The 26,236-nt window shown below is 41.8% G+C and overlaps 1 protein-coding gene across 4 annotated transcripts in view; it reads right to left on the bottom strand.

The window, feature by feature from the left end:
- Nucleotides 1–26,236, bottom strand: part of KCNMA1 (potassium calcium-activated channel subfamily M alpha 1) — a 671,545-nt gene that overhangs the window by 285,075 nt on the left and 360,234 nt on the right. For all 4 annotated transcript variants that reach the window (XR_014175589.1, XM_081955703.1, XM_081955704.1 and 1 more), the window contains exon 4: nucleotides 1,817–1,910. Coding sequence is in view for 3 of the 4 variants with exons in the window: in XM_081955703.1 (XP_081811829.1) it covers nucleotides 1,817–1,910 (94 nt within the window). In the remaining variant the exon portion in view is untranslated. The remainder of the gene's footprint in view (nucleotides 1–1,816; nucleotides 1,911–26,236) is intronic.

The raw sequence follows: 26,236 nt of genomic DNA, 5'->3' as shown, positions 1-26,236 counted from the left end.
GGCAAAAAATGACCCTACAAGTAAACCATTTCAGGGAGGCCTCCTTGAAGGCTCCTGAACTCTCCGGAGGGCAAAAACCACACCTACGAGCAAGCCGGAAGTCTGTTCCCAAACTTCCAGTTTGCCCGTAGGGCTGGATTTTGCACTCCGGAGGCTTCAAGGAAGCCTCCGGAGGGTGAAAAATGGCCTCAAAAGAAGCATGCACATGCACACTAGAACTGGCAGGGCAATGCCTCGCATGCCCTAAGAAATGGCTCCACGTGCCATAGGTTCACCATCACGGCCCTATGCCCTTCCAGAAAAGTGGTTGTCCAGTCTCTTCTTGAAAGCCTCCAGGTGCAGAGTAAGCCATTCCAATGATACTTTTCTTACTGTCAGGAAATTTCTTCTTCATTTTAGGTTGTATCTCTCCTTGATAATCTTCCATCTCTCTATGGAGATTCTCAATCATCCAGGTTATGGTTGTCCCAAAGGCGTTTCTCGAAAGGCAACTAGACTTTCTGGGTTTTTCCCTGAAAATGTTTCACTTCTTATCCAAGGAGCTTCTTGGATGAGAAGTGAAATGTTATCAAGGAAAAAACAAAAACCCCAAGAAAATCCAGTTGCTTTTTGGTAATTACATCCATCACTTCTTTTCCTGCCCTCAGGTATTTTGGAGAATAAGTTGATCCCTTCTTCTCTGTGACTGGCCCTCAAGTAGAAGACAACAGCTATCATGTCACCCTTATCCCTTCTCTTCCTTAGACTAGACATACCCAGTTCCCGTAATCGTTCATCATATGGTTTAGCCTCCAGATCCCTAGTCATCTTTGTTGCATTTCTCTGCATTCTTTCTAGGGTCCGAACATCTTTTTTGTATTGTGGTAACCAAAACTGGATGCTGTACTCCAAGTGTGGTGTCACCAGTGTGTGTGTGTGTGTGTGTGTGTGTGTGTGTGTGTGTGTGTTGCGTGGCATTCCTCATCCCAATGTGGGTTTGAGCAAATCTTTCAAGTAGTTTGCTCAGAAGAGATAGGCAAGTTTTAGAAATAGAATTAGAATTCTTTATTGGCCAAGTGTGATTAGACACACAATGAATTTGTCTCTGGTGCATAAGCTCTCTGTGTACATACCATAATAGTGATAAATGTAAAAATGATGTTGAGACTCTAGAAAGAGTGCAGAGAAGAGCAACTAAGAGTATTAGGGGACTGGAGGCTAAAACATGTGAAGAACGGTTGCAGGAACTGGGTATGTCTGGTTTAATGTAAAGAAGGATTTGGGGTGACATGACAGCAGTGTTCCAATATCTCAGGGGTTGCCACAAAGAAGAGGGAGTCAAGCTATTCTCCAAAGCACTTGAGGGTAGAACAAGAAGCAATTGGTGGAAACTAATCAAGGAGAGAAGCAACTTAGAACTGAGGAGAAATTTCCTGACAGTTAGAACAATTAATCAGTGGAACAACTTGCCTCCAGAGTTGTGAATGCTCCAACACTGGAAGTTTTTAAGAAAATGTTGGAGAACCATTTGTCTGAAGGGGTGTAGGGTTTCCTGCCTAAGCAGGGGGTTGGACTAGAAGACCTTCAAGGTCCTTCCAACTCTGTTATTCTATTCTAAACTATTATCATAGTCATTGTAAAAATACATTCATCATAAAACATTAGAGACAACACTTAGTGATAGCCGTAGATACTAAATAATCCATCAGGTTAAAGGGCTTCCATCAAATTGGTAGGTTCCCTGATGAAAACATCCGGGGAAGACAATGCTGCAACTCATTTTGCACACACACACACTCCAAAACACAACCCAGGTATGGAACGGGGATACACTTACCCGCAAGCCAAAGTAGAGCAGGAAGAACACATTGAAAGCCATGTCTATTTGTAACGTGAAATCTTTGTAGAAATTCTGGCAAGATTCTATGGGGCTATTTAAGAAAAAGAAAAGAAAAGATCAGAATTATTTGGAAGAAGAAAACCAGCATAGAAAAAAAAAATAAGGTTAAAAATTAAGATTTAGGTGACTCCAACCCTGTCCGTCTTCAGGGATGAATATATATATATATGGGAGAGATATTGTTGCTTATGTTTGTTCATGGATTCCTTTTTGTGGATATTATACCCTCTTGCAAGCCAAAGTAGAGCAGGATTTTTCCAGGGTTTGTATTTGATGTGGGTAATCCTCGACTTACGACCACAACTGAGCCCAAAATTTATGTTGCTAAGCGAGACCTTCATTAAGTGAGCTTTGCTCTATTTTACAACTTTTCTTGCCGGTGTTGTGAAGTGAATCACCCCACTGGTTAAGTTCAGGGGTGGGCTGCTACGGGTTTGCCGTAGCTAATGTTACGGTCGGTTCAGAGAACCTGAAAATACCACCCCTGGCTGGCCCCGCCCACCCCACCCCGCCCCTCCAAGGAGTCTCCACGAGGCTATTTTTGGATGTGAGGTAAGTGTAGGACCCACACGGAGCTCCGGGAGGGTGGAAAACAGGCCTCCCAGAAGCCTTCTGGAGCCCGGGAGAGGCAATTTTGCCCTCCCAGAGGCTCGAGGAAAGCCTCCGGAGCCTGGGGTGCAGGAGACCGACTAGGCCACACCCACCATGGCCACACCCACCTAGCAACCGGGCAGAGAACCCATTGCTGAAATTTTTGGAGCCCATCTCTGGTTAAGTTAGTAACACGGTTTATTAAGGGAATCTGGCTTCCCCATTGATTTTGCTCATCAGAAGGTCATAGAAGGGGCACTGCAATTGTCATAAATATGAGTCAGTTGCCGAGTGTTCTGAATTTTGATGATGTGACCACCGGGATGCTGCAATGGTCGTAAGCAGGAACACTTGGTAATAAGTCACTTATTTTTTTATGGGACGCTGTAACTTTGAGCGGTGAGTAAATGAATTGTTGTAAGTTGAGGACTATCTACATGTGCTGCCTGGAGCGCAGCTATATCAACCCCATAAATAAAGTCCGTTGACCATTGGCATTATCTAGATCAGGGGTGTCCAAACTTGGGAACTTTAAGACTTGTGGACTTCAACTCCCAGAATTCCCCAGGCTGGCTGGGGAATTCTGGGAGTTGAAGTCCACAAGTCTTAAAGTTCCCAAGTTTGGACACCCCTGATCTAGATAATTCAGTCCTTGTTATTTTCCCAAAGGCCCAGAATGATGGGTCCTCATATTGTCCTTTGAGTACCTGTTAGTAGACTAAACCCTTGGGTACTCTTATTACTAAACGTCTTCAGTCAACAGCGGAAACAGAGAAGCATGCAGGCGTTTTAAAGGAAGGACAAGCAAGAGTAACCTCAACCCCCACATTAACCCTTAAAGAACTGACTTCTTTCTACAAAGCATTTAAAGACACGCACCAAGGTTACAATTCGATTAGCCAATAGTTTTGTGTAACAGCTTAATCTTCCAGGAAGAGAGCCAACCTTCCACCCTCCGTGACGGGGAATTTTCTCAACTAGTTGCCAAAGAACAATTTCTACTATTGAATGGTACAAAAAGTAAACCAGACAGACTTTATTTCCCCCTCAACATTGGGCCATTTTAAGGAATTTATACAACATTTTTTTTCTATTTTTGCAGGCCATCATGAATGATTTAATCTTGCCTTTTTTTTAAAAAAATGTCCATGTGAGTTTAGTGCGTTTCATTCTTCTTTTGACAAGGAAAAGGAAGGTTATCACAGGAGGATATTCTCCCAGTTTAGAAAACCTGAGTGAAATTGTACAGGTGACTGGATCAATATCAAACTTCAAAGAAATAAAAGAGAATCTCGTTTTGAAGAAAATAACACAGAACAAAAGTCCCAGAATTAAAAGCAGGACTCTAAGGGTTAATTTTCACATGCAGATTAAATTACCCTCCCCCTCCCATTTTCTCAAGCAGTCAATGCAAATGTATTTTTTTTCTTGAAGAATCAAGGCATACCGTATTTGGTTTAGCATCCTGTATACAAAGTGGCACCATGCTCTATTCCGATATACCAGCTTGTATCAATGTTTAAAAAGTGATTTATTTGTGAGAGTCCCGTGAAATGCTTAGAGAAGACCACAGTTGACATCCTTGAGATAAAACAGCACATCCCAATATTTTGCACAAATTATCACTTGGTTGGCATAAAAATATAAGCGGTCAGTGATTATGCTTCGTTGTGCTTACAAATCAGTTAATATTGGGATGAAAATCAATACAATGGAAGGATGCTCATTAACAAACTGCAAGACTTGGTTGCAACAAATACATCACAATGTCTCATTCCAGTTAGCATCGTGGCAGTTCTGCAAATCCGTGGTTAAATTCATTGGCAAGCACAAGTCTATGCATTCTAGTAACTTGTAGTCTACTCAAAGGCAGTGAGTGGGTTAGCTGCACATGCAGTCAATTTCCAGTTTACTTGTAAAGAGCTCAAACAGTTATAATAGTAGCATGCCCTTTCTTAAACTCAGGCATTTCATAAGCAGCAAACATTTTCCCTGATGGACAAGGACCAAAGATTTGTTTCACCATTGCATGAAACTCTATCCAAAGTGATTAAAACCAACAAACTTTTTTTGTCTTCTACAATACACTGAACTTGTATGGGACTGGGGTGAGCAAACCAATATTATATATGTGATAAAGACCCATGCAACTGAAAAGACCAAAGAAGCAAGAATGGCAGAGATTTCAGGAAGGTATTTTTAATGTTTGCTATGGCAAATTTAAGCAGCATACTAAAAAGCAGAGACATCACCCTGCCAACAAAAGACTACAGTTTTCCCAGTTGCAATGTATGGCTGTGAAAGTTGGACCACAAGGAAGGCTAAACGTCAAAGAATTGAGGCTTTTGAACTATGGTGTTGGAGAAGACTCCTGCGATCCCTTGGACTGCAAGGCAATCAAACCGGTCAGTCCTAGAGGAGATCAATCCTGACTGCTCTTTAGAAGGCCAGATCCTGAAGAGGAAACTCAAATACTGTGGCCACCTAATGAGAAGGAAGGACTCACTGGAGAAGAGCCTAATGCTGGTAAAGATTGAGGGCAAAAGAAGAAAGGGACGACAGAGAATGAGGTGGCTGGATGGAGTCACCGAAGCAGTCGGCATGAGCTTAAATGGACTTCAGAGGATGGTAGAGGACAGGAAGGCCTGGAGGAACGTTGTCCATGGGGTTGTGATGGGTTGGACACAATTTCGCAACTAACAACAACAATTTTTAATGCCATCTTAAGAGTAAGCAGGCAAAATCTTGGAAACTTCAAAGGAATGTCCCTGCCTTGATTGTAGGGAGTTTAAAAAAAAAACAGTGCAATTTCTCTTACCCATTTTCTGCCGGAACATTTACTGTTAAATTGCTGTTCCTGAGAAAGCCTTTTACCTCATTCACCCATAGCTTCCCCACAATGTCCTATTATCAAGAAATCAACATAAAAATATGCACTGGGAAAGAAAAGTGAATTGGGCTATTTGTAGCTCACCTGTGATCAGATGCTCCAAGGTTAACTTGAAGTCATGGATCTGAAAAAGGGATAATTGTGCTGTGCTTGTCTTCATTTTGTTATTGTAAAGGAAGGACATGGGGAATCTTGAGATATTATAATATTCATGCATTTGGTTTTCAAGGTTCCTTGTATGGTAGGTAATGTGGTTTTGCCTAGCTATTTAGCAAGTGCCACTGAGTCAGTTCCAGCTCCTAATGAAAACATGGACACACACTGTCCCAAAAGTGTTTTTTTCAGAGGCAACTGGACTGCCTTGTTTTTCTTTGAAGACGTTTTGCTTCTCATCCAAGAAGGTTCTTCAGCTCTGACTGGATATTGGGGAATGTAAAGGTAACATAGGAGAACAAATCCATCAGGATAAGATTCAGCAGTCCATCTGCATTTAAAAGACTAAGGCTTGTCTTTTAAAGACAGCGAAGTCCACATTTTGGACAGAGGAGACCGCTGGTTTGAAAAGGGGGTTAAAGAGGCAATCTATGTCAAAATTGAACAGCCTTCTCTCAACAGAGTGGGGGGGAGATGACATCATCTATCTCCAGTCTACAACACTGGTCTTTTAAGCAGTTCCAAGAAGCCTCCACACCCATTTGCACCATTCAGGTGCCACTGAGGACACAGACAAACCTCCAGGTGGCCTCAACAACTCTCTAAAAGAATGCCAGTGACCATTTGTCTGCAAGGAATATAAATCCTTCCATTCCCCACTATCCTGTCAGAGCTGAAGAAGCTTCTTGGATGAGAGGTGAAATGTCTTCAAAGAAAAACCAGAAAGTCCAGCTGCCTCTTGAAAAAGCACCTTTGGGACAACCATGGCCTGGATGATGGAGAATCTCCATCGACATGGCCCAATACTTATCATGCTGATCTTAGTTGGGATTACTATTCTATCCTTTACAGATGAGTTACAGCCTAAGGCTGCACATATGTCAAGTGTTAGCTGTACAGATGAGTCACACATCAAGTACATATTGTGAAACTAACTGATGAAAGTGAATAAGGTAGTTCGTTCAACCTAGCTTTCCTATTACAGAGTTCAACTATTGAAACTGAAAAATACTCAATATTTTGTTACCTTACTTATCACTGACATATACTGTGAAGCTACTGTATAGTGTGTGTGCGTGTACAGTAGCTTCATAGTACACACATACACATGTATATTGTTTCATATATGCATGTATACATATATACATATATACATATACATATACATATACATATACATATACATATACATATACATATACATACATACATACACACACACACATACATATACATATATATTTATGTGTGTGTATATGTGTACATATATGTGTACATACATACAGAGAGTGAGAGAGACAGAGAGAGAGAAACAATATATATGAAGGATACATAGGACAGGCTGACAATTAGGAAAAATAAATAGGTAATTCTGGGCTATGATATTCCATTGTGTGTACCTTCCTCTTTTAAAAGATTGTGAAAAATAAATAGGTAATTCTGGGCTATGATATTCCATTGTGTGTACCTTCCTCTTTTAAAAGATTGTGAAAAATAAATAGGTAATTCTGGGCTATGATATTCCATTGTGTGTACCTTCCTCTTTTAAAAGATTGTGAAAATCTGCCTGGTATTTAATTGTGTATTTTGGATAAAGTTAAGCATTCAGAAGAATTATGTGTCTTCACTCAACATCCGCTGAATTTTATTTCATTATTCCTTCATCGTCCATATTTGTACACATGCAGAAAACATTATCCACCATTGACTTTGGGGTCATGCTGTACTGAGTTCACTTACTGATCCTTTCATGATAATCATGACTTTCCTAACGTCACCAAGCATCTACATTCAAGGAATCAAATTACATTAAAGTGTACTTTTCACAACTTTTAAAATATTTAGAAGAGGAGGAGGAGGAGGAGGAAGAGGAGGAGGAGGAGGAGGAGGAGGAGGAGGAAGAGGAGGAGGAGGAGGAGGAGGAGGAGGAAGAGGAGGAGGAGGAGGAGGAGGAAGAGGAGGAGGAGGAGGAGGAGGAGGAGGAGGAGGAGGAGGAGGAGGAGGAGGAGGAGGAGGAGGAGGAGGAGGAGGAGGAGGAGGAAGGGGGGAGAGGAGGATAAAAGGGAGAAATTTAGAATGGGAGGTCTCTGCATAGTATTACTCCAGAGATATCTTGGGAGAGATGGATCTATAACAATTCACCATGGCCAATTCACTACAACCAACTTGCCATGGCCAACTTGCTATGGGATAACTTGCTGTGGGACAAGAGTTACACTAATATCAAAGAAATAGATTGGAATAGAATCATTAAAGAAATGATGCAAAAGCAGAGTCAAAAACGAAATCCAAATGTCAAATCCTTCCTTCCTTCCTTCCTTCCTTCCTTCCTCCCTTCCTTCCTTCCTTCCTTCCTTTTTTCCTCCACCCTCATGATTTGCACATAAAAGCCAATTCAAAACAAATAATCATATAATAACCAGACTATTAAGAGAACCGCTATACTGCCTAGAACAGGTTTCATTCTAATTGCAGGCAGCAGGTACATAATTAGTTGCCAATGATTTCTTCCTTCCCAGCTATAAGCTTTCTGGAAAGTAATTAACAATGAATTGGAGAAGTTCTAAGATGCTGTAAATTAACTATTCAATTAACTGTCAGAAAATGTGCTGACTTGACAGTGCTTTCACATGGAAGCTTAAATAAAACATTATAATGATCTTGGGAGATGAAAGAGATCAACCATAAAAGTAAAGCTAAAAGAAACTGATAAAATCTGTATAATATCATCAATATATTATATGAAAAATAATTAAGATTAAAAATTAATCATCCATTTTTTTTCGCCATACAGAAGCCTGAAACTTCAAAATGTATTTAGTTGTAGCCTATAAAATGTGATTCAGGTGTAGAAAGGTCTGCCAGATCTAATATAAAAATAATGTTGAAGATTTAAAGTCATCTGGAAGATAATGAGCAGGTACATAATTGGCTATTACAAACATACAGTTTAAAAATGCTTTGTTTTATAGATTTCATTTTGTCCCATTATTTCTGGTTTGAGATTTATATTACCAGAGAATAATAATAATAAATAATACCATCACACATACTTTTAGAGAAAATGTTTTCCTAAAAATATAATTGCATAAATCTGTTTGAAATATATACCAGCAAATTTGCTCTAAAATCAACCGTAAGTTACAGCAAAAGCAAATTATGTCAGTGTTTCTGTAAATGAGCTACAATGATTCACTTTTCTAAAATTTTAATTAAAACCAAAGCAAACAACGTATAACACACATTTAGCATGTATACAATAATTTAAGTAAATGCCTTAAGAATCTTTTAAACAATTGAACTAAGTTGCAGGAACTGGGTATGTCTAGTTTAATGAAAAGAAGGACTAGGGGAGACACGATAGCAGGGTTCCAATATCTAAGGGGCTGCCACAAAGAAGAGGGAGTCAAGCTATTCTCCAAAGCACCTGAGGGTAGGACAAGAAGAAATGGGTGGAAACTAATCAAGGAGAGAAGCAACCTAGAACTAAGGAGAAATTTCCTGACAGTTAGAACAATTAATCAGTGGAACAACTTGCCTCCAGAAGTTGTGAATGCTCCAACACTGGAAGTTTTTAAGAAGATGTTGGATAACCATTTGTCTGAAGTGGTGTAGGCAGGAGGGGGGACTAGAAGACCTCCAAGGTCCCTTCCAACTCTGTTGTTCTGTTCTATTCTATTCTATTCTATTCTATTCCATTCCATTCCATTCCATTGTTGAAAAGAAGATTCCAATATAAACATATAGGATTGAGAAGAGATTGGCTATTGGATTGTCTACAATAGGCAGTTGAAGGGCCTGAGAGAAGGCCTGCTCATGTTGTAAAAGCCGCGGTCGTTACTGCCCGGGTTGGGAAAAGTCGAGCCCACTGATCTTTGACCACCTCCAAAAAGAGGGGAGGAGCTGAGACCTCCTCCTTATTGGTCACTGTATTGGAAAACATAACTAAGTTAGGGTCTCTAGGTGGAGGAATGGCAGGATCTCATGTCCCGACATTAGTGGTCTTTCTGGCCTTGTGTAACAATGGTTTAAACATTGGAGGAGAAAAGAGATTGGGGAAGGCTGGAGGGTCCGGGAGGACAGTCTCTTCGTCCTCTGAAAAAACCATGTCCTGACCGGGGCCGTCCCCTAACACTGAACCTTCACTTATAACAGAGGGAGAGGTAGGCCTAGAATGGACTGCCTGGGCTGAGGGACCCCTGGCCTGGTGGGAAACCTGGGACCTAGATGTTCCAGGTGACTGATGCTCCCGCAAGGCCACCACAGGAACCACACCTTTAGAAATGGCTGAGGAGATCAGACTCTTAATGTTCTCAGGGAGCAATTCAATATCCTCAAATTCATCCTCCGACTGGGCTGGAGCAGAACCCTGTGGAGCTAAAGCATAGTGGGGAAGGAAATATCAGGATGAACCCTCCAAAGGATTCCTGACCACCTCCCTGGACTGTTGAGGCGACATAGGAGGGGAAGGAGAAATCTCTAGGCCAGTTTGTCTGCGTACCCCTGCGGGGGAGATAGAGGGGGAGGAAGGGCTAAACCCTCTGAGGGGAGAGGCCGATTGATGAGATTCAGGCCTTAGGGGTGATCTGGATCTTCCAGGAGAAGAGGCTTATTAGTCTGGGCTTGCTGTTCCACCTTAGCGATCCTCTTGTCCAGGACCCTCGGACGCCGGCTTTCATCTTTCTGGGTTGCCCTGGAAGGGCGTTGGGCTGCTGAGGGCCTCGCAGCTGCTGCTCTCATTCTGGGCCCAACTATCTCTCCTTCCTCAGCCACCATCTGAGCCCTCCCCAGGGCCTATGGAGTGAACTGCCTGCTTTCCGCCATCGGTGCCACTCACGTGTCTCAGGAGTTATCACCCAGGTTCACCAGCCGGTGTAAGGGCTTGCGGGAATACTAGTGGGCTGCCCGTGTCGAAACTTGCCGGCCTGAATCTGGCCGCGATTTAAGTCCAGGGAACAGAGCGAGAAAAATGGCCACCTCCAAGTGCACGCTCTTAAAATGGCCGCCTCCACTCACACGCTTCCAAAATGGCCACCGGAGGTTCCACGCGCTCAACAGACCTTTTTTTCTTTAGCCACGGCTTGAAATAGCTTGCCGCGGCTGGTTGGCCCAGGCGCGGCTTCTGAAGTTAACTGAATCATCCGCTGCCCGATCGGCGTCTCCCACTGGCAGCCCTTCCCGCGGTGCTGCAGAAACGGAGCCCGACACCCCCGCTGTACCAGGGATTGGTTCGAGCTCCTAACTTACTCGGGGAAAAAGGCGAGAAGCCAATTAGCTTGCTGCGAGACGGGGGACCCCTGTCCCTGCAAGAAGCAGCTCAGAAAGGTTGGAATTTAGAATAGCCAATGGTCAAATCAAACTGAATTTTAAATATTTTACTCACTCTCTCTGGGAACCAAAAAACACAGTGCTTGGACCAAAGGACTGAGAGGAACTGGGAACCAACAGGGAAAGGAGGATGTTAAAAGGATTTCCCTCAGTCTTTGGACCAATCAGGCTTTGAGAATATCCCCATGAGTTGCCCCTCCTTTGAGTCTATTGGAAAACAAGTTTCTTGATTTCTTCCATGCTCTTCAGAAGGATTCAAAAGGGGATCATGTGACTCCAGGGGTCACCGCAACCATCATAAATGTGAGTCAACTGTCAAGCATCCGAATATAAATCACGTGACCTTAGGGAAGCTTGCAAGGGTTGTGTGAAAAATGATCAGAAGTCATTTTTTCCAGTGCCTTTGTAACTTTGAATGGCCACCAAATGATTTGTTGTAAGTCGAGGACTACCTGTGATGTGACTCACTTTCTGTCCTACCACAAGCATAATTCCCTAAACCAGATCAATCCTCTTAGTCCTTCCATATTTAAAAAAAAAGTGGGGGGGGGGAAATGCATTGATAGCACAATAAGCAGTGACAGCATCTGTGTTTTCATCTATTTATTTTGGTTTGACATTTTACAAGTGTCATTTGCAAATATCATTTAAAATAAAAATAAAATAAAAATGAGTTTTCTAAGAGGTTAAGGCAGTTTGGCATCCAAAAACAGCACTGAAAATCCTGTTGAGAATTATGAGGGGGCATGGATGCCATTTGGAAATAGGTTTCTTTCTTTCTTTCTTTTTTTTTTGTAGGCTGCATCAATAATTGAAATGAGCAGGGAGGAGACTAATTTCTAAATGGTGTTTATAAACAAATATTCCAAACTAAAAGCTCAAGCTTCCCCTGACAGGAGAGATGGTTCTGGATCAATCCAGAACTATTCATTCCCTATCCAAATAAGAGAAAATAAATGGCCAGATTACGTATCCGTGAGGTAATAATCTGATTGGTAATCTGTTATATTTCCCATACATTCATTCCCTCTAATGAGGAAAAGAGACAAAAATAAACATAACACTATCCCAATTACCTTGATCTGGGCCACAGTGATCAAGAATAGTTCCAAAAGTTTTTCAAGAATCAAAATTCCCTCTATCCAGTTTCTTCTGCATTTTAATGTACAGGCAGTGTGCACTTTTCTGGTTGTGTGCAAATACATCCAAGCAGTCACTATGAAGGGATAACTGTGAAGCTGGTGAGACACCATTCTCCTTTAAGGATCTGAGAGCAAAATATCATGGCAGCTAAATTCAGTAGAAGGATGTTTAGGCAAGAGGACCTTCTAGCAAATTTAGACAGGGTTCTGTCTAACAATTTTTTTTAAAAAAAATGGGTTACAACAAAAAGATTATTAAATATCAGGTTTTATCTGATTTGCAAGTCCAAAACTGTACATAATGATAAATGGACTCCAGGCACTGTTTGGTGAGCTATCTGCCTTACTCATCAGTGTAATTCTTTGATAAATTTTCAGCCTGGGTGATAAACAACAGAATCAGAAATATCACCTTTTAAACACAGATGATGATATGATGGACAAAAGGGTGCAAAATTTATATTGGACTGGTACAAAAAGCTTGTGCAAAAGTAGGCACCAATTAGTTGAAATTTGTCTCTCTAACGTATATACCTGTGATGGCGAACCTATGGCATGTGTGCCCAAAGTGGCATGCAGAGCCATGTTACCTGGCACACACGGTGTCGCCCGTTCCTCTTCCAGGTTTCTGGCATGCACGCGCACATGACAATCAGCTGGCCTTCGTGTGTAAGGCAGTGCCAGAAATTGGAGCAGCTGGTCTTTCATTTTCCGGCACGAGCATGCGTGCCAGCCAGGTGATGATAGTGTGTGCATGCATGCCAGTAATTGGAAGACTAGCTGGCCGGAAACCAGAATTTCATTTTCCAGCGCAGTTCCTCTTCTGGGTCGCAGCACAGATGAGGGTGTGCATGGCGAAGCGCACATTCCCTTTTTAGCACTTGGTGCCAAAATGTTCATCATCACTGATATATACAATCATCTAAATCAGTGATGGCGAACCTAGTTGTAGCCCAAACTAGAACAGGTGCATGCATACTGAGCGCTGGAAAATCGAAGACCAGCTGGCCAGTGCATAAGGGCACACTGGAAACCCAGACACACGCATCTGGACACTGGAAACCAGAAGAGCAGCTGGCGATGGTGTGCATGCCCACAGAGAGGGTTCACCATCACGGATCTAAATCCTAAAGGGATGGAATTAATACACCAGATGATAGATCGGTAGCATAAAGATCGCAAGTCAAAAGTGATGGATCTATATATTTCAGAACTGAATTCTATAAAGATAAATAACCACTAAATCTGAAGAATATGTCTTGATGACCTCTTACAGATGTAGTGCCCAAGGCTGGGTCACAAACTTGATTAATACTTTTTAAATACGTTTCATCTTCTTCACAGTTAATGTATTACCATGTCTAGAGTTAAAAAGGTTTTGAAGATGCCACAAATAACTCAGTTCCAGCAACAACAACAAAAAAGTTATTGAATATAAGGTTCTATATAATTTGTACATAGTGATAAATTAACTCCAGGCACTGTTTGATGAACTATCAGCCTTACTCATAAATGTGATTTTTTTGATAAATTTTCAGTCTGGATGATAAAGTGCCAAAGTTTCCATTGTTCTCAGCTAGTGGGCACATTTAGAAAATTGGCCCAGGGACTTTGACAGAATGACTGCCAGTCATTTAATGGGCAATCTAAACCATCCATTTATCAGGGGCAAATTTCTGTTATACAGGATATTCTGCACCTCTTCATCTCATTATTTTCACAAAACCAATGGAGCCATTTGGATCCAGATGGATTAATTTCTAAACCAAGAAATTAGGTTGTAGCCAATTTGTCTAGTCTTCTCTAACCAGTAGCAGCAAGGTGGCATTGGATCCATTCTGAATGTTGTGTTTAGATCATCACTTCTACTACAAACCTTTTTTGTTTGGTCCTAACACCAGGTGAATTAATTAATCTTAACAAACTTCAAATAATGACGAGAATTTAAGTATATTCAAGACAGCCTCTTTTGTTTAATGAGCAGCTAATGTGAATGGTTAATGAACATTTTGTATGAGGTAAGAAATGAGCTGCAATCTCTCTTTCTCCCTCTCCCTTCCTCCCACCCTCTCTGTATCCCACTCTCCCTTTCCCTCTCTCTCACTCCCTCTCCCCCTCTCCCTTTCCCTCTCCCTCCCTCTCCCTCCCTCTCCCCCTTACTCTCTCTCTCCCTCCCTCTCCTCCTTTCTCTCTTCCTCCCTCTCCCTCTTTCTCTCTCTCCCTCCCTCTCTCTCCCCCTCTCCCTCTTTCTTTCTCTCCCTCTCCCTCTTTCCCTCTCCCTCTTTCTCTCCCTCCCTCCCTCTCCCCCATCTCTCATGTGTGGTGCATGTTATATTTTCTTTGAGAAGTGAAAGTTTTATTGCTTTTAAGACTGCACTATTAAATGCCAGACAGGCCAAATTGAAAACTACTGCTCTTCGCACAGTAGCTACAGAAATTTGCAAATACAGAATCCCAAACCTGTGCTTCAGAAATTTAACCCACTCAAATCCAAGGACTTTCATGTCTTTCCCTACAAACTGATGGCAGCAAGATTACTTCATGCCCAAAAATGGAAGGATGCTGTGATTGCCACAATGGACGAATGGCTGCAAAAGTTGACGGAGTTGGCAGAGATGGCTAAACTGACTGCTTTGATGGAAGTAAAAAAAGCAATTACTTTTGTTTCTACTTGGAAACCACTTGTGGACTTTGTGCTCGAGGTGAGGGAAAAAAGAAATTTTGATTTCGTGTTTTGTTGATTGGATACGTTTGGTGTTACAAAAATGGCCCCTATGTGCTATTATATAAAAGTAAAATGTTGAGGATTCATGCTGTCATTACCTTAGTATCTTATTTAAAAGGAGTGGAAGTCAATGATTTTTCTTCTTTTTCTCCTCCACCATACACTTTTCTCTCTTCCCCCTTTCCTCCTCTATTCTACCTTCACCTTTATTTATATTTTTATATTTTACGCTTTGTTAAAATTAATACAATTTTTGAATCACACATCTTTTCCTTACAATGATTCTCACTGACAGAAGACATGATAAAACAATGATATTGTGTTATCTCGTTTGCCCTGGAAACTTTGGGAAGCGTTCCTTTTCAAAGAATAGGATGGGAAGTCCTAGCTACCCTGTAAGAGACATGGAGCAGGGGTGGGCTGCTGGGGGTTCGCAGGGGTTCAGGAGAACCTCTAGCTAAGATTCTGTGCTGTTTGAAGAACCCCCAAATCCCATTCCTGGCTGGCCCCGCCCACCCCACCCCACCCAGGAGTCCCCACCAGTCCGTTTTGGATGCAGGTTAAGTGCAGAGTGCATGCGGAGTCTCGGGGAGGGTGAAAAACGGGCCAACTGGAAGTTTAGGAATGCCGGAAATGGGCCCGAGGACGTTCTCGCCCCCCTGGAGGCTTGAGAAAACCCTCTGGAGCCCAAAGGCAAACCCCGCCCACCCCGGCTGTGGTGCAGGAGGTTGAGTAGGCCACGCCCACCATGGTCATGCCCATCCAGCAACCAGGAAGAACCCCTTGCTAATATTTTTGAAGCCCATCCCAATAGAAAGGTGCCAGTTTAGCAAACCACTCCTGAGTATGTCTAAAAATGCTGCACAACCCCAGAAAGAAGCCTCCTTGATTGTGATGCCAAATGCCACCTGCCTTCTTTTCACCTTCATACATTCTGACTGTTTTAATGGCTTTCTTGCAAATCACTTAGAACTGTGATGGCGAACCTATGGCATGCGTGCATGCGTGCAACAGGTGGCACACGGACCCATTTCTGAGGGCATGCAAGGCATTGCCCTGCCAGCTTCAGCTCACACTGAAGCATGGGGAGGGCAAAAAACAGCCCAAAGCACAAACCAGACTTCTGGTTTGCATGTTGGGCTCTTTTCCGCCCTCCCCAGGCTTCTAGAAAGCCCCTGAAACCTGGGGAGGGTGAAAAACGGATCTACCAGGCCCACCGAAAGTTTGAAAACAAGCTGTTTCTGGCCTCCGGGGGGGCAGGGAGGCCGTTTTCGCCCTCTCCAGGCTCCAAGAAAGCCATGCGCACATGCGAAGGGCAGCAGTGGGGTTACACGTGCATGTGCAGGGGGCATTAAATTGTGAGGGGTGGGCATTCAAGTGTGTGCGATAGTGCACCTGTGCATGCTTTTGGCACCCGAGTCAAAAAAGGTTCACCATCACTGACTTAGAATAATTAGGTTAAAGGGGATTATTTGAAACTGCCAACTTGCTTTTAGGCAGTTTGGAGGCTGCTGCTGTTGTGGGGTACAATGGCCTCGGATGTCTGTTTACCTTTTCTTCTTCTTATTTTATTTATTTATTTATTAGCGTTTATATACCGCCCCCTCTCCCGAAAGGGACTCGGGGCGGTGTACAGTCCGTATTAAAATACAACAGATTAAAACGTAGAAATAACTATATAAATACATGTATAAGAGGAGGGTAAAATATACCAAACTGTACAGCTAATAAATAAATCAATACAAAAGTTTAAAATATCAAGTTAAATTCTTCTTCTTCTTCTTCTTCTTCTTCTTCTTCTTCTTCTTCTTCTTCTTCTTCTTCTTCTTCTTCTTCTTCTTCTTCTTCTTCTTCTTCTTCTTCTTCTTTTCCTATTTGTTTGTAGGCTGCTTATTTGCATTTTATGGTTTTTAAATTGTTTTATATATTGCCTTTCCGACAGATTAAAGGATATATGTGTTTAGATCAACCATGAACGCTTCCACCAGCCTCCATCTAAAGCAAAAGGCTAAGATGTTTTTTCCTTTGTACTTTACAATCAGACCTATTTACATAAATTTCACTTTCACGCTCAAGATGGCAGTAATATGCTCTCATCATTCAAAACCAAATTTCCTTCACCATTTCCTTCCTACCAGTCACGGAATTCTAGAGAATAGCAATCAATCTTGAAACAAAATCAAGCAGATTATGTTTTGTATATAGACAAAAGCCTTGGGACAAATTCCTTGTTTAAAAAGAGGTTAAAGGTAAAGGTTCCCCTCACACATACATGCTAGTCGTTCCTGACTCTACGGGGCAGTGCTCATCTCTGTTTCAAAGCCAAAGATCCAGCGCTATCCAAAGACGTCTCCGTGGTCATGTGGCTGGCATGACTAAATGCCGAAGGCGCACGGAACACTGTTACTTTCTCACCAAAGGTGATTCCTATTTTTCTACTTGCACTTTTATGTGCTTTTGAACTGCTAGTTTGGCAGATGCTGGGACAAGTAACAGGAGCTCACTCCGTTAAGGGACGCAGTGGCTCAGTGGCTAAGATGCTGAGCTTGTCAATCAGAAAGGTCAGCACTTCGGCAGTTCGAATCCCTAGCGAACAAGGGAAGTTACAATCCGTTAAAACTGACTTGTGGCAGGACTCCGCTGAAAGCTTAAAATGCTGATAAATTTGACCTCCTCCGATTTTTATAGTGTTTTTTTGACAAATACTTTTCAAAACAGAACATTAATGGGGAACACTTTGGGATCAATGTGATGTAGGAGCCTGTAGTAGAAAAGGAGGCAGAAATAGAGGGCGGGATTAAATGCATCAACATCTTAGAATTGTTATGTTGCCACAAAAAGTCCAAGTCTCTCTTGAATTATTTTGACCCTCCTCTGGTTCCGATTTAGCTCTCAGTAGATTCTTGTCTATAGACAAGAATCTAACACATTTGCTAGGTACTGCAGAAAGACAAGACTTTTGTGGGGTTTATTTCTAATAATATTAGCGCGGGAATAACTAACTAACTAACTAACTAACTAACTAACTAACTAACTAACTAAATAAATAAATAAATAAATAAATAAATAAATAAATAAATAAATAAATAAATAAATAAATAAATAAATAAATAATTGAGCATAATATTGGGTAGTTGATTTTCGGGTCCAAAGCTCATATTTCCCTTTTTCCCACAGACAACTGGTGTCCCTTGACCTTGACATCTCCAATTATGTTTAAGAGCTAAAGCTTCAAATGAAGGCAAATTACCTGGTGTGGGAACATTATTTTCAATCTTGAATAATTATTTATGCTCTTCTCTCTATAAATAAGCCCTAATGATGAATTGCATCTGCTGTTTTTCTGGCAATATCACAAAAGTTGATTGTCATTACCTTCTTTCTGCAATGAGTTTGATATCCCAATCTAACCAACTCAATTTTTCTGGTGGCTCCCGGACAGGGGTAGTATACACTTACCTTCCCTACCGGTTCGCTCGAAAGAGCCACCTCCGCGCATGCACAGATCGTTCCACTCATGTGCTTTTGGGGAAAAAAGGGCCTAACTGGGATGCCATAGAGCTGGGTGTGTGTGAGCAGAGCCTCCCACGATTTCCACTATCGGTTCGGGCAATCCGGTCCAAACCTGTAGAATACCACATCTGCCCCCGATCCAAATACTGTTTCCTTTCTGATACCAATCAGTCACCTAAGGTCTGTCACCTGCTGAGACCTTCACAATACAGTCAACAGTTTTGATTTTTAAAGCATCAAGCAAAAATGGACTAAAGACATTGTCCAGTCAAGACAGCATCTGAACTGTTCTTGTGTATTCAAAATATTTACAGATCCATGGTCTTTTACTCATGCATTTGATGCTTTAGTTTGCATTCAGCGTTCTGACTGTTAGGAGAAGCATGCACCAAGCAATTAGAAGAGCAGTTGATTGACACTGGTAATCAGGAGACCCAACATGAAGTTGCATCATGCGGTGAAGCTTAATCCTTGGGTCTAGTTGCCATGCAGGAAGGGAGGAGGGCAGGGAAATAAAACCTACATCAGTGAGTCTGCGGAACGGCTCCTAGGTAAGAGTTGACACGAAAGAGTGGGGTTATTTCAGCAACACAGACAGAGACTGTAAAATATATATATATATATCACACACAGCAACAAAGCAGGCTTCGTTTTGTTGTTTTCTTTCTTTCTTTTTTTAAGGGAACTTTTACTGCATATCCAGAGCGGAGGGGGGAGGCAAAGAAGACATAGACAAAAAATTCTTTTTCAAATTAACCAGCTTCACTTTGGAATAGCTTCGACCCTCCGCCAAGTCCCTGAAGGTTGGGGATGTTACCCACCCAGGAGCATGTCATTTCCACCAATGTCAATGCTTACTGGCCTGAATCAAAGCAACTTTCTTTCTCACAGGACTATCATCATCACCAAGGACTCCCATCAGTTGCAAATGAGATTACCTACTTGGCTGTTCTTGTTTATGCCCCCGCTGGCTGTTGACAACTGAAAGAGGGGATCTAAATCTGCCAAGTTTAAGCAAATGGCCTTATCGTTTCATAAGGAGAGTTGAGAACAAACACACAGGGCTGTTGCTGTTGCGATCATAACAGGATTAGAATCAAATAAAATTAAAATAAACCAAAGGAAACTCTGCCTTCATTCAGGAAACCACGGAAGGAATTTGGAACATGTGTGCTGTCAGGGTAATGATGATTTAATAGCTGACCAGCTGCTGTAAGGCTGTAAACAGAGATAATTACATGAGGATGAGTCAGCAAGGTTACTGCCACTTTAAGAAGCTGTATATATAAGGGAGGCCATGTGAGGGCATCTCTCTCTCCTCATGTATCTCTCTCCTCTCTCCTCATGTATCTACCTCATTGGAGTTCTCCATGTAGAGTAGAAGATTGATTGATTGCCTAGTATTTGCCTGATGTGTGTGTGTGTGTGTGTGTGTGTGTGTGTGTGAGAGAGAGAGAGAGAGAGAGAGAGAGAGAGAGAGAGAGAGAGAGAGCTGTATGCCTTATATACAAGAAGTCATATATATAAACCACTGTTTGTAAAACAAACCTCTGTGTCCTGCATTTTGCTCCTGGGTTGTCTCAAAATAGTAGTCATGCTGTGAGCACTCTCACATGTGCGTTTGTGGGTCTATGTGTGTTGCATAGGCAAAGCATTCAAACTCTTCTACAATTCTGCTCAAAGAAAAAAAAATTAAAAGCTATAAAGAGCTGATCAAAATTCTGCCTACAGGTGGCTAAACACAATGTTTGGTTTAACCGCAGTTTGTCGAAGAAACCAGGTTCATGTAACACACCATGTCAGAACCAAACCAAATTATTTTCCAGACTATTCTATGAATCCATGATGGCCATTCCATAAATAGGGAAAAGTAATTAAAGACTCATCCAGAACAGTTTGCATTTCTCAGACTCTATTTTTTTGGTGGAGGTTGAAAGATGTGATTAATAAATAAACAATATTTCCCATATGCCCCAGCTAATGGCAAGGGATTGTGAGAATTGTAGTCTAATGGCTCTGGAGAGCACAAGGTTGCCTATCTCTGAAGCATTTCCCCCCATTCACTGAGAGACATTCCTATTCCCCAAACTATTAAACCTTCAGAAATTAATTTCCTGTTGCTTAAATGTGCCATTCTGTGGTCTTGGAAATTAGCCCATGACATAAAATATTAGTTTACTTCATTTTTATTTCCGCTTTGCCAATGTTGCTTACAAGAGATTACCATACTATTGAGCCAAGGTGGCACAGTGGTTAGAGTGCAGTACTGCAGGCTACTTCAGCTGACTGCTAGCTGCAGTTCAGCAGTTCAAATCTCACCAGGCTCAAGGTTGACTCAGCCATGAGTAAAATGAGGACTCAGATTGTTGGGGGCAATGGACTGACTCTGTAAACTGCTTAGAGAGGGCTATAAAAACACTATGAAGAGGTATATAAGCCTAAGTGCTATTGCTAAGTGCCACTGCTATTCTTTTTATCCAAACGATAAACCATAGTTAGGTCTCCCTAGGCGTAGACCAATAGCTTAAAAACCAGAGCCCCATGGAGGTTCTAAATGAAAGAGAGAAAGAATGAAAAAGACTTGTACCTTTCTCTTTAAAAAAACACTATTTTTGTTAAGAGCCACGGTGGTGCAGTGGTTAGAGAACAGTACTTCATGATACTCCTGCTACCTGCCAACTGCCTGCAATTTGGCAGTTCACATCTCACCAGGCTCAAGGTTGACTCAGCCTTCCATCTTTCCGAGGTGGATAAAATGAGGAGCCAGATTGTTGGGGGGCATAGGCTGACTCTGTAAACCACTTAGAGAGGGCTGTAAAGCACCGTAAAGCAGTATATAAGTCTAAGGGCTATTGCTATTGCCTTAACCTTCCAGTCCTGGGGGCTGCGGAAAGCTCAGATGAGGGGTCTGCGTTGGAGGCAGAGAGGGAGTTAGACAGCAACGAGGCACAGGAACAGCTGGAGCCTGTTCAGTCGTTTCAAGGGTGGAAAGCTCTGTTTGTGACTATAAGAGACTCTGTCAGGTTTTGCCCTGCCCTGCATTTGGAAACTAGTTATTTGGCAGCTCAGCCGAACGAGATAAGGTTCGTGTTGATAAACATTTCTCTGAAAGACTGTTTGCTAAGCCTTGCAGACTGTGAATGAAAGGAATTCGCAGTCGTGTAAATAAAGGGGTTTTTGCCAGGGCCAAGACTCTGCTTCTTGCTTTTTAAGGAAGCCTGGGTCAGAACAAAGAGTTACAGTAATGTCAAAGAAATAATGGAATCGAATCATTAAAGAAAGGATGCAAAAGGAGGGACAGAATGAAATGGGAATGGCGAACAGTAAAATATTTTTCATTTATTTGAAATAATATAACATTGTTAAATTGTCCTGCAGCAAGTTGTCCCATGGTGAGTTAGTCATGGCTAGTTGTCCTGCAGCTAGTTGGCTGTGGTGAGTTGGCTACAGTGAGTTGGCCGCATCAGGCTGTCCCATTCCAGAAAGGAAAACAGATCAGCCAAACCAAGTCTGGCCTTTAATGGTGTGGCAGGGGTTGCAACCCACACATCCCAACATATTAAGCCGACACTAAACCCTTTTTGCATCTCCTATCTCTAGCACTTCCACATCATGAGTTGCTTACAAAACTGACACACTATGACAAAAGGCTAGCTATGCTTCTAACTCAACAAATTGCTTTCTAGAGGGAAGGAAGCAGAAAATCAAACGAAGGGATTGGAGAATCTAAAATTTTGCCCCCAAGCCACAATCATTAGCTGTTTTAAGCTGAATATTAGTTATAAAGTGCTGCCTTCAACTATTAGCCATCAGAGAAGCTGGGGTGGCACATATTTTCAGTAGATTTAATAAAACAGAAAGGTCTAGTGAGAGCAATTGGTTGAGATTCTCCCAATAGAAGAGAATGCATAATAATCTCAGGGTTGAATTCTGGGGTCCTTGTTCTCTCTGAGCTTGGTTGTTTGCTTGTAGACATTGCATTACCCAGCTAAGGAAGATCATCAGTTCAAGTGGATGTGGGGTTTGCTCTCTGTTTATATACAGTAATTTGCCTTGCCAGTTCTTTGATAGTGTAAGAATGGTAACAGCTACTTTATAGGACATAAAGGCAGAAGGCTAGCACAGTCCGTCATGAAGACCAAGTGACAGTCAGAAAATATAATGAAAACTGATTCACTCACAAAATATGGAAAGATTCAACCACAGTTTCAACTGGGAAGCTGTCAGCATCCTAAATAAATGTTAAGGAATTCCTGGAAAATTGGCATTCAAACAACTCAGCCATCAACAGACACATAGAAATAAACCACATTTATATACACTTAACAGAGAGAGTAAAAAGCTAAGAAGAAATTAAAAAGACCAGAACACATCTTCTTCAGCAACCAACACCCAGATAAGCAGGGATTAACACCAGGCAAACAATCAAGCAGAAAACAGTACCTTAATCAAGCAGTTATGAAGGAGAAAAGCATATCCTGCCCCCCACCAATAGTGGCAGGGAGCAGATCCCATATTCACTTGAACTGATGATGTTGCCTAGTTGGGTAATGAAACGTCTTCAAGCAAACAACCCACTTCAGAGATTACCAAAGATTCAGGGTTAAGACTGTGCAATACAAGCAGCTATGCACTTCTACCTTAGAAGTCAGATTTGCAAACTTCTAAGAATTACAAGCCAAGGCAGGATGAAGTTCATGATGAATGTAATCACAATCACGTGTTATAATATAAACTATGTTTATTATTATAGGCAAGCACATATTGCTCAGAAATATTGCATTAATTTTTTTAAGGTGTTAAGGTTTCTAAACCATTGTACAATTGCTCCTCCTGCTTTTTTTCTACAGCCCCAGCAGGATCTGACCCAATTTTAAATCCAAATTTTATATTGTCCTCTTCTCTCCCAACACCACATTCTGTCCCACTCCAGTATGGCCTTAAGGTAAGGATGTATAATTATATAAATATAATGATGAGAATAGCTGGGAATTGTAAACAGGTCTACATCTCGGCCAAAATTAGACTGTTGGGGGGGGGGGTTAAAAGCACAATGAATATATATATGTATAATTTTTGTTCTATTTTCTTTTTTTTAAAGGAGGAGGAAGATATATTTCAAAATTAAATATGTACATTGAAAAGGAATTATAAATACCACCAACATAAAATGGAGCTCGCTCAGAAGCTGAAATACCCCAAGTAAATGAGATGAAGAGTGTGAAGCAGAGGGGAGAGGTAAGGGAAGAAGAGAGGGATAGGTGAGAGGGCAAGGGAGGGAAGAAGAGGAGAGAAAGGAGGAGTGGAAAGGGGAGAGAGGAGAAGGAGAGAAAAGGGGAAGTAGAGAAGGGTGACAGAGAGAAGAAAGGAGGTAGGGAGGGGGAGGAGAGAGGGAGAAGAAAGTTTTGGGAGTTAATGGTAAGATGTATTGATGTAAACCTTTCATAATACAATACAATGTTGGCTATGTAATAGTATACATGTGATCATACGTTATGAAAATTAAAAATTAAAAAACGTTATATACAGTATGGCCTTAAGGAGTTATCCTGCTGATGGATAGTGCGGATTCTCGGCCATTTTACACAATTTCTTTCCCATATTTCACAATGTCAGAAAGGCTAAGAATGCATATTCAACAGAGAGCATCCAGTTAAACCAGTAATAAGCCATGAGTCATTACACAAAACCTTCTTGTTCAGTCAGCTGGAATTTGTTTTCAGTAAATGAAATCTGTTTCCCCAGGATTCAATTTGCCAGAGAAGGTATCTATCAAGACTATGAGAATACATGACTGACACCCAGGATTCTACATTCTGCATCTCCAGAAATGCCAATCCGATGTGTGGGGAAATCATAGGCATCCACCAAAACACTCCATGCTTTGGACAAGAAAAAAGAAATTGCAAGATGAAAGGGAAACAGGTTTAATGTATTCAAATTCAAGTGTATTCAAATTTCAGTTGATTTAGTTTTAATGCCTTCGTTGCTGTGAACATTCCACAGGTTCTGCTGGAATCAACTGAGGATGTTGTGAGCAACCCAGGTCTATAGCAATTTGATGAGGCTGAGAATAATGGTTTACCTTTGGAGTGATCAGCTGAGCTTTACTTGTCTTGGCTGAATTCAATGCTAGAAAAAATGTTCTCAGTGTGTTGACCAGCTCAGAGACCATTTCATAACAACTGGTTGCCATTGCCTTGCTAAGAATGTTAGGTAGTTTAGAAAATTGAGTAGAGTAGAGTAGAGTAGAGTAGAGTAGAGTAGAGTAGAGTTGCTGCAGTAGTAGCGGTGGCAGGAGGATCTGCCCACCCGCCCGGATGCTTCTACGCATGAGCAAAAGCTTATGCGCATGCACAGAAGTGTCGCCTGCGGGAGCACGCCCAAACTGGTAGTAACAAAATTGCCAACCCACCACTGGAGTGGAGCAGAGCAGAGCAGAGTTAGAATTGAGTTAGAATGGAATGGAACAGAACAGAATAGAACATTCTTTATTGGCCAAGTGTGATTGGACACATAAAGAATTAGTGTGTTTAGTGCTATTCTATTACAGCAGTGAAAACTCTAAAATATATTTTACCTCTGAAATATACTTTCTCAGTGGTTGGAGCTCTATTACAGCTACGCTCGTGATATATATGGCATTTGAAATGTTATTTTAAGACAAAACTGTTGTTCATGGTCAAGATATGATGTCACTCCTATGTACGCTTTGGCTTCCTCGTGTTACAATTCCAGGGTTTTCTCTTTTGGGATTGCACACATGTATGGTGTGTATGCACATGTGTGTGAAGTTTCTGTTTGCCAAATGGTTCCAGAAATAGCAGTAATTCATGAAGGGTGTTCTGTAGAACTCCTGGAAAGAATGTCACCTACAACCAATTTTACATCTTCTAGTTTACCAACATAGCGGACATCAGGATGGGATTAAGAATGCCAAAACATAGTTCCTCTCCAACATGTATTCTACAATGGTGTTTGCAGGTAGGAATAAGAGATGGTCAGTGATTGCATGGACATCACGACATCATCACACCAACTTACAAACTCACATTGAGATGCCCTGACATAAATCTACAATCACAGTAAATGAGCCATTATATCATCACAGTCAGGGGTGGGCTGCTGGAAGTTTGCACAGGTTCAGGCAATCCTCTATGTAGGATTCTGCCACCGCTGGCTGGCCACACCTACTCCACCCCTTTCTCCCAACTCCTCCCCTGCCTGACGACTCAACATGGCTCGTTCATCACACCATGGAGGCTCAGGGAGGGGGAGAATCAGGCCTGCCAGAGGTTCTGAAAGTTCAGAAACGGGCAGGTTTCTGGCCTCCAGAGCCCAGGGGAAGCAGTTTTCACCCTCCCGGAGGCTCAAGGAAAGCCTCCAGAGCCTGGGGAGGGCGAAAAATGCCCCCTAGCCATGGTGCAGGAGGCTGACCAGGCCACTGCGCACCCAGTGGGGCAGTGAACTCGTTGCTGCAACTTTTGAAGCTCACCCCTGATCACAGTTTGTTAGGAATGATGCTGATATTCCTTGGACACATTCAGCACAGCTAGATGTGTGCATAAGCACAATGAATAATAACCATGGACCCTTCATACAAAGTCACATCGTGGAAGAATTACGCCTTAGTCTCACAAAGGGACATACAGCAGAATTATACATATCTTTCTATAACGTTTCCTATTTAAACAGAATGAATATTAGATGGGCAATTTTCCATTACTAGTTAACTTCTGGCAAGTATGTCCATTTCTTTGAAGCATTTCTGGCTGACCACAGCAGGTTCATCCACAGAGCCATCATTTTCACTGGCATGCATTTACATGCTTATAAACGATGACCTCGAGAAATAGAAATAAACTGAAACACGTCTTCTTTATTCATGGAGGCATTAAATAATTTACATTCACCTATTAAGAGGAGGAGGAATCTGTACAGTGAAATGTCACATTTTCCAAACCTTCATCTTTCAAAGATGCTGGAAGGTGTTCTGACCTAGGATTCCTGATACA

Source organism: Natrix helvetica, assembly GCF_964273705.1.
Source record: "Natrix helvetica genome assembly, chromosome: 5".
Taxonomy (NCBI): Eukaryota; Metazoa; Chordata; class Lepidosauria; order Squamata; family Natricidae; genus Natrix; species Natrix helvetica.
Note: the sequence above shows the minus strand (reverse complement) of the source record. Positions and strands in the feature narration are given on the sequence as shown.